This window comes from Mytilus edulis, chromosome 10 (assembly GCF_963676685.1).
Source record: "Mytilus edulis chromosome 10, xbMytEdul2.2, whole genome shotgun sequence".
Lineage (NCBI taxonomy): Eukaryota > Metazoa > Mollusca > Bivalvia > Mytilida > Mytilidae > Mytilus > Mytilus edulis.
The window spans coordinates 66,348,135-66,357,972 of record NC_092353.1 but is presented as its reverse complement, the minus strand read 5'-3'; the positions used below and the strand labels follow the sequence as shown (position 1 = coordinate 66,357,972).

At 30.4% G+C, this 9,838-nt stretch overlaps 1 protein-coding gene across 1 annotated transcript; it reads left to right on the top strand.

Moving 5' to 3' along the window:
• The first annotated feature begins 297 nt into the window (after positions 1-297).
• Positions 298-8,704, top strand: LOC139491699 (protein DGCR6-like). The gene is made up of 5 exons (XM_071279512.1): positions 298-346; positions 2,216-2,370; positions 3,228-3,388; positions 4,422-4,528; positions 7,128-8,704. Exons 2-5 carry the CDS (start codon positions 2,276-2,278, stop codon positions 7,335-7,337), a joined length of 573 nt encoding a protein of 190 aa, XP_071135613.1. The 5' UTR covers positions 298-346; positions 2,216-2,275; the 3' UTR covers positions 7,338-8,704.
• The last annotated feature ends 1,134 nt before the right edge of the window (positions 8,705-9,838 follow it).

Genomic DNA, 9,838 nt, shown 5'->3' with positions numbered 1-9,838 from the left:
ATTGTCAACCTAAGGCTTCGGACAATGTTTTCTTTTGTTGGTAACCGTTTGAATGATCATGCACTTTCACCCTCTCAGATATGCGTATTTTATATATTGACACAGAGAAAGATCAGATAAGTTCTAAAAAGTTAACATGGTAATATTCAGGTATTTGGAAAAATATTAGTCCTATATCATATGACCTCGGGGCAATATTTACATAAATATGTCCTAGGTTAAATGTAAAATTGTATGAAAATTTGGGTTTGCGTTAGTTTTTCAACAATTACCGTTTTCCGGATTTTATTCATTTCCATAACGGGTATGTGTTAAAGGGGAGATAACATGTGCATCAACAAAAAATGTAATCTATTTCATATTTTTAATTGTGGTCTTTTTATCAATAGTATTCCTTTGTCATGTGTAGGTCATTGAAAGGAATTTAACCATACATAAAAGGGACAGATAAATAAACCTTTCAAAAAAGAGTTCATAAGAAGAAAATATTCCCTGTAGAACAACCCCCCTCTTTTTGGGTGCTCTCGAATTAAGCTTTCAAATCTTATTAGAATTAAAACCTTGCTCTCTAACCGATCTATTCATGTACTTGACCGGCAACTGGAAAATACACATGAATGCACAGGAGTTTGAATTCCTAGCAATACCACTAGCAGGGTAAAAATATTGATATGCAAAACTCGACTATCCCAGTAAGTAGTCCAAATAATTATGACGTCTTGAAAGGCTATTATAATTTTTTTCTATGACGCCTTACTTCGACCGGCGTCAAAGAAAAAAATTATAATAGCCTTTCAAGACGTCATAATTATTTGGACTATCCCAGTAAGTAGCGCATCTCTCATATATGCCAAACTCAACTTGAAGCTCTACTTTGTCTAGTTTGGCATATTCTTACCCTGTTATTGCTAGGATTTCAAACTCCTATGATGCATGTTGAATATACATGATATAGTTTCTTTCTTTTATGGCTGAGACTCGAAAAGAACAAAAGAAAGAACCCCCAATGAGACCTCCTTAATTCATGCATCATGTGGTTTTTACCTTGTGGAACTTAAATTAGAATACATTTTATACTGTATATATACCTTAAAATTAAACAAGGTACTCAACTCTCTATTTTGAGAAATTAATCAGGTTGTATACTTCAAATTCAATTATATCTTACTTAACATCTTATTCAAACCTGGTATATCATATATCAACCGACGAATGTAGGACAGAAAGTCACAGGACAAAAAGTCACCGACAAAAAGTCACAGGACAAGAAGTCGCAATTCATTTTTTCTGATTATTTTCTTTGAATAAAAAACACTTATTTCTACAAACATATATTTGTATTTTTCTTGAACTATTGTATATAAACCAACTTTGTAAGCAAAATTTATCTAAAAAGTATCAAAGATGATCAAATAATTGTTAAAAAAAACTAAATGTCAAAGTGGCATGGCACTTAAATTGCTTCCTGGTGCCAAGAAATCTTTCTTTTGCAGGATTAAAATTAAACAAATCTTCATTTTTCAAGTATAATGACACATTCCCTAAACTTTAACATGAATATATGTATTAAAAAGTAAATATTTCAAGATATTTCTCTTATAATATATTCAAACAATTGTCAACAGAACATTTGTGACTTTGTCCTGTGACTTTCTGTCCTACATTTGTCGGTTGATATATGATATACCAGGTTTGAATAAGATGTTAAGTAAGATATAATTGAATTTGAAGTATACAACATCCTGTCCGTTAACCTCAACCGATAAGCCAAAATTGTCATTTCACTACACGAGAAGACTAAATAATTCACAAATGACCTACTTTGAAGGCCTGCTATGAATGATTTCCACAGCAGATATAAATTAAGCGTGTTATACACAACTTTTTAGATAATTTAATGTACATGTATATGACACAATGTATGAAATAAATAACAGTTTCATTGAGACAAAATATGAGATAAACAACCACATAATTGAAATATTAACAGAAGTTCATAACCTAGTCAAAATACATTTATTAACATGATCAAATAACAAAGAAGATGACTTTAGAAAACTGACATGACTGAAAGAGAAAGGAAAGCAAATAGGTTTTCAACAAATTTTACAATGTTGATGAAATACATTATAATCAAACTACAAAGTATCTTTTTTCTTTTGTTTTACACACATATATTAATGTCATGATATGATTGTTCACTCTTATGTTGTAGATGTTACATGTAGATTCACATGCAGATTTTTCAAATCGTGAAACTAGCTAGAAAGATAGTATGGCAGAAAATGAAAGAGCAAGAAGAGAGTTACAACAAAAACAGCATTATTTTTTACAAAGTGAATTACAATCATTGTCACGAGATCTGCCAGGGTAAAAATAACTTTTAGATACTGTAAATTCAGAAGTTATTGCGAGGTTTTTATTATTGCAAAAAAAGCGACAAAGTTGTAAACGCAATGATTTAACCTCGCATTTTAAAATATTTTATATGAATTAAACAGGGTTTTTCTTAAAATCGTAAAAATTAAAATCGCATTCAAGTCATCACTGACAAAATCGCAATAATAAATGCACACATTAATTTGTGTATTTACAGTAATATTAATAATAGATTGAATTTGTTTTGAAAACAAGAGGAAGTGTCTCGGCTATATATAGTATTGCATCAAAGAATGATTGTCCTTTGGCTTAGATGAGAAGAAGCTGGGAAAATATCTGGAGTTTTTAAACATGAAACAATACGATATTCATGTTGCTGTTAAGATACCACATTTTTAAAGACTACATCCTGCAAACAAATGTACCTCTGAATTTAAAGAGGAAGATTTAGGTGAATTATGCCAAATAAAAATATGTGTGGTTCCAGTTAACCTACCTACCCTACTTTTAAAGTCCTAATAATAGCCTACCCTAAAGTTTTTTTGTCATTTAACATTAAGCACTGTTCAAGTCCCAATGTTGCTCCCATAGACACAATGTTAAAAAAAAACCATGAAATAAAAATAATTCCCTGCATACCTACCTATCTTAACTTTTTTTTTTATATAACTGGAACCCCACATACTCACTGTTTTATTTGGCCTTATGATTATTTTGAAATTAGGATATCAAGCCCAAGCTTTGGCTAATTTACAAACACTTATAAATGTTAAATATGTCATAAATAAATACATTTGAAAGCATACTTCAAAATATGTCTGTGTCTAATTTTTCTTTATCTTTTATAGAAAATTTCAGCAGAGACTTCCATATGATTTGCTATCAAGTTTAGCTAATGCTTTACTTGATGGTACTGTCTTTGAAATTGTACGTAGTCTACAAGAAGTACAACATTTAGAGGAGAAACATTTGTCTTCTCAGAGAATGAAACTGATAAATGATCACAAAGGTAAGTTTACAGATGATTGCTTGCTAGCCGAACCGTGAAGTCATTCAAAGTAATCTAGTCCTACAGACAGATAGATTGGTTATATGTCAGACTATTCTTCTCTTGAAGAAGGGTAGTTTACCTAACCTAATAATGACTTCAAGGTTCAGCTACCAAGCAAGCTAACTAAAGATATAACCTTTGCCTACACACTCAATGCAATCAGCTATAACAATAAACCAGAAATTGTCATGATACATGCTAAAACTCATATTAAAAATTTACACATGTATGTGTAAATTTTTACTATGAGTTTTAGCAAGGTAAGTGTAATAGGTTAACCAGAATTTTTCATAAACCTAATGTAAATGTTCTTATAAATAATGGCATCAACAATTTAAACCAGTCAATCAGAAGTGATCATGATAGAACTGTTAAACTAGAAACAAGTTGTTGGAAATCAGACAGAAGAGTATGTTACCTTAACGTGGCATTATTGTATATCTATTATGCATGCAGTTTTAGTAAAACTTTAAGATACAAGTTAAGCTGTATGTGCAGCTGTGGTAATGATCACAATGTCTTATTGATTTTGTCACCCGACTATTTGTGTAAAAAATTAAAAGACACAGTAAAACATACAATCATGGAACTAAAGTATTTAAGAGATAAAATACAGGGTCTGAGTTATGCTTACAATGATAAAACAAAAAACAATTATAACATGCAGCAACCAACACATGGTGGATTACAGGTTCCTGGGACATCATGGAGGGATTAAACATTTTTGTGAGCCTCCCCAAATATAAAAAAGAAGATGTGATATAGTTGCCAATGAGTACGGCCTTTAACAATGAGCAAAGCCCATACTGCATAGTCCGCTTTAAAAGGCCCTGAAATGACAAATGTGAAACAATTCAAACGAGAAAACTATGTTCCCATTTTCTTTAAAATACAGCTATATGATACAATGATCTCAAATATATTATCATTTGATAGTTGCAGCAATCCTAAACAGCTGATTGACAAAATTTATTTATTTTACATTATATAGCACAAAGACATGAATTACAGAAACGCCACAAAGAACTTCTTCAAGCTTGCCAAACCAAACCCCACAATCTTCCTATAATAGAGGTCCAGATTGAAAGAGAAAAAGAGGTATACAAATATACTGTAAAACTATCATTCATTATTAATTTTGAGAAAAATGCAGTCTTTTGAGTTCTTCATTATCTGTACTGCATGGTCAGCACATAGTCAGAGACATAATGTTTGCAATGAGCAATACTTCCTAAATAAATAGACAGGAGGTAAAGTTAGAAAATATGTTATACTGTAAATTCAGAAATGATTGTGAGGTTTTTATTATTGGGAAAAATGCGACAGGGTTATAATCTCAATAATTTAAACTTGCATTTTCATTTTTTTTATATGAATTAAAATTGATTTTTAGCTCACCTGGCCCTGAATTTGTAATTTTAAGGAAATTTTGCAGTTCTTGGTTATTATCTTGAATACTGTTATAGATAGAGATAAACTGTAAACAGCAATAATGTTCAGCAATGTAAGATCTACAAATAAGTCACACATGACCAAAATTGTCAGTTAACCCCTTAAGGAGTTATTGTCTTTTATAGTCAATGTTTAGCAATTTTCATTAATTTGGTAAATTTTGGTAAATTTTTACAAAATATTTTCCTCTGTAACTAAAGGGCCAAGTTTATTATAGATAGAGAAAATTGTAAGTAGCAAGAATGTTCATTAAAGTAAGATCTACAAACACATCACCATCATCAAAACACAACTTTGTCATGAATCCATCTGTGTCCTTTGTTTAATACATGTATGCACATAGACCAAGGTGAGCGACACAGACTCTTAAGATCCTCTAGTTCTTAATATCGCAATAAATTAAATCACATTTTAGTCTAAAATCACAAAATCCCAATGATAAATTCACACAATAATTTCTGAATTTACAGTACTTAATGTTAGACTCTTTAGATTCTACTAACCGTTTATTGGTCTATAGAGGGTCAGTAGCAGACCATATAACTTATATGTATCAGATAGTTTACATGGGCAGCTGTTTGATTCTCTGCCACCATCACTATCACACAATATTTTACAGGATACTTTAATAGGATTTGAGATGTAGGAGTGTCATGAATGAATGGTCAGTTTAGATAAATTCCAAGGGCACTGATTAGATATAGATAGGAAGATGTGGTATGCATGCCAATGAGACAACTCTCCATCCAAGTTACAATTTATAAAAGTAAACATCATAGGTCAAGGTACGGCCTTCAACACAGAGCCTTGTCTCATATCAAGCATCAAGCTATAAATGGCCCAAAAAATTACAAGTGTAAAACCATTCAAACAGAAAACTAACGGTCTAATCTACCGGTATATAAAAACAAGAAACGAGAAACACTTATGAACCACATTAACAGACAACAAACAACATTGATTCTTTGTTAAATGTAAACAAGTAACATTTCTACACTATTGCAGACCATGTAAACAAGTAACATTTCTACACTATTGCAGACCATGTAAACAAGTAACATTTCTACACTATTGTAGACCATGTAAACAAGTAACATTTCTACACTATTGCAGACCATGTAAACAAGTAACATTTCTACACTATTGCAGACCATGTAAACAAGTAACATTTCTACACTATTGTAGACCATGTAAACAAGTAACATTTCTACACTATTGCAGACCATGTAAACAAGTAACATTTCTACACTATTGCAGACCATGTAAACAAGTAACATTTCTACACTATTGCAGACCATGTAAACAAGTAACATTTCTACACTATTGTAGACCATGTAAACAAGTAACATTTCTACACTATTGTAGACCATGTAAACAAGTAAACAAGTAACATTTCTACACTATTGCAGACCATGTAAACAAGTAACATTTCTACACTATTGCAGACCATGTAAACAAGTAACATTTCTACACTATTGCAGACCATGTAAACAAGTAACATTTCTACACTATTGCAGACCATGTAAACAAGTAACATTTCTACACTATTGCAGACCATGTAAACAAGTAACATTTCTACACTATTGCAGACCATGTAAACAAGTAACATTTCTACACTATTGTAGACCATGTAAACAAGTAACATTTCTACACTATTGTAGACCATGTAAACAAGTAACATTTCTACACTATTGCAGACCATGTAAACAAGTAACATTTCTACACTATTGTAGACCATGTAAACAAGTAAACAAGTAACATTTCTACACTATTGCAGACCATGTAAACAAGTAACATTTCTACACTATTGCAGACCATGTAAACAAGTAACATTTCTACACTATTGCAGACCATGTAAACAAGTAACATTTCTACACTATTGCAGACCATGTAAACAAGTAACATTTCTACACTATTGCAGACCATGTAAACAAGTAACATTTCTACACTATTGCAGACCATGTAAACAAGTAACATTTCTACACTATTGTAGACCATGTAAACAAGTAACATTTCTACACTATTGTAGACCATGTAAACAAGTAACATTTCTACACTATTGCAGACCATGTAAACAAGTAACATTTCTACACTATTGCAGACCATGTAAACAAGTAACATTTCTACACTATTGTAGACCATGTAAACAAGTAACATTTCTACACTATTGTAGACCATGTAAACAAGTAACATTTCTACACTATTGCAGACCATGTAAACAAGTAACATTTCTACACTATTGTAGACCATGGAAAAAAGATTGGAGGATGAAGTCAAGAAAAGAGACATGAAAATTATTATGGACCTGGACCAAAAAGTAATGGACCAACAAGTAATGCTAGAGAGGGCTGGGGTACCTGGCTTCTTTGTTACGAACAATAGACAAGACATCCGCTTACAAATGTACTTACTTGAGTTTATGAATAGACTAAGATTTCTGGATTTGCCAAGTTGATGTTAAGATTATTTAGTTTTGTCATTTGCTAATTTATTTTTACTACATTGTATTTAGTATTTAACTAGAATCTCAATGGAATTTAAAACTTATTTACAGAATAGGTCACATGACATAATTGCCAATACTTATTATTGTCCTTAACTTTAATACTTTAGTACAACTGGACTAGTCAGAATTAAATTTAACCACAAGTAATATTTATGATTTGTGTTATTTGTAGACTACATTCCTGCCAATCAACAGGCTGCTCCTATAAACATTGTTTCTCACCCATATTTCTTAAAATAATTGATATATTTCCATATTGTCGCAGTTATAAATATATAAATTGTTTCTTTATGATCATGATTTTGGTTACATTTTTTTAACAATAATTCTTACAAATTTTACAAATCCTAGATCTATACAAGTTAATGAAATATAAATATTTTGTCTTCTATTTCATCAACTTTAACTCACCTTGCACTGAAATCTAATGTGAATTACTTGCTTCACATGTGTCAATCATTTTTGTTGTCAGTATCAGTCAATTTTTTAGAACATTCTCTGAAACTTATAGGTCAATATCTTTGTCATTTTGATTCTGGTGGAGAGTTGTATCATTGGCAATCATACCACATCTTCTTATTTTTAAAATTAAAAATAATCCTGAAAATAAGTCAAATTATGGTAATGATGAACTGGTATGGCCACAGCAACTATATATAGAGTTAGTGTTTTCATTAAGGCTTTTTATGACTCCTGGATTCCTGAAAATATGTCTGCACTCATTCTATGCCCAAAGATTCATCAAGATTGTAAATTGTTTTATCAATTGAGCATACATTTTATAGCAAAACAGACTTGTTGTTTTCATTTAGGTTAGTTTATGACTCCTGGACTCATGAAAATATGTCTGCACTCATCCTATGCCCAAAGATTCATCAAGATTGTAAATTGTTTTATCAATTGAGCATACATATCATCATTTGATAGCAAAATATTAAAAATAATCTATGTTGGTGCCATTTACTTGTACTATTTTTAAAAGGTTCACATGTAGTTTCAATTCTTTTTACTTTATTATTGTTCCATTTGCAATTATTTCTATTTCTTTTCATCATGTATCCATTTTCATTGATTTAAATGTTCAGCAAGCCTCAAAAATTTATACACTTTGACACTTTGAGTGGAAAATATTGTATTTCACTTTATACAGTTGTGATTTATGTATGAATTATTTTAAAAAAATTAAAAAAAATCAATATATGACAAGGTATTTAACTTTTGTTACTAATGTAATTTAAAAATATTATTTTGCGATTATTTATTGAATGTAATATAAGATTTGATGAAATTTCAGAATAATAAAATTGTAAGAATTTATTTATTGAATTTTAATTGACTCATCGTCTATGAATCTTACCTAAACAACTGAAAATGAAAGGATTTGATATGGATGAAACATTATCATTATTTTTTTGGTAATATATATGATTCAGTATTATTTGTTGAATACCAATTTTCATGAGTACAGGTGATCTTAATGTTCAACAAAAAACACTTTATAAGCTTGGTTGCAGAATTACTGTATGTAAATAGTTATCAAAGGTACCAGGATTATAATTTAGAATGCCAGATGCGCGTTTCGTCTACATAAGACTCATCAGTGATGCTCATATCAAAATAATTTTAAAGCCAAACAAGTACAAACCATGTATTCAAATATCCATGAAAATACCATTTGCAAACACAAATGGTGTTAAAAGAAAGTCCATGTGTAACAGAATTGTACAGAACTACATACCATCTGCAATGAAATGGTACAAAAATGCCATGATTATGAAAAACGTATAGAAAGTAATACCCCATGTGACAAGACAATACAAAATTAAAACCTTAAGTACATGTACCAATAAAGTACAGATGAAATATCTTATGTGGCAAAATTGTATGTGCAATAACGATACAACGTGAAAAAATGGTACAGAAACAAAAACCACTCAAAAAAAAGTTCTAAAAAATCCCCACAGTGAGTGTAAAGGCAAATTTACACTCCTCTTTTAAAAATCTTAACTCTAATAGTTATAGGTAATAATGAACCTGAGACATATATATATATGTCTCTGGTATGAGCATACAATGTGTGACAAAATTATTTCCAGTATGTTTGACCAAACAAAAATACAATGTGTGATAAAATAATTTTAATCTGGGATAAAAGTAAACAAACATAGACAATGTGTGACAAAATTGAATGTAATATTAATGTACAAAGTAGTTAAGAAAAGAATACCATGTTTGACTTAGTACAAAAGCAAATACAATATTTGATGAAATTGTACAAAACATACAATGCTGACATTGTTCAGAAATAATAGAACAAAGATACAAATAGGATGAAAAGGTATGGAGAGTTACAAATTTGTATAGTAAATTAGTTACAATTATTATAGAGAAACAAAAAAATACAATGTTTCAAACAGTTTATTCTATGTGACTGTCATACAAGTGAAAGG

Coding starts and splice junctions, on each gene's coding strand:
- LOC139491699 (XM_071279512.1), top strand. CDS start 2,276: ATGGCAGAAAATGAAAGAGCAAGAAGAGAGTTACAACAAAAACAGCAT. Junction 2,371..3,227: donor TTGTCACGAGATCTGCCAGG/GTAAAAATAACT, acceptor TATCTTTTATAG/AAAATTTCAGCAGAGACTTC. Junction 3,389..4,421: donor ACTGATAAATGATCACAAAG/GTAAGTTTACAG, acceptor TACATTATATAG/CACAAAGACATGAATTACAG.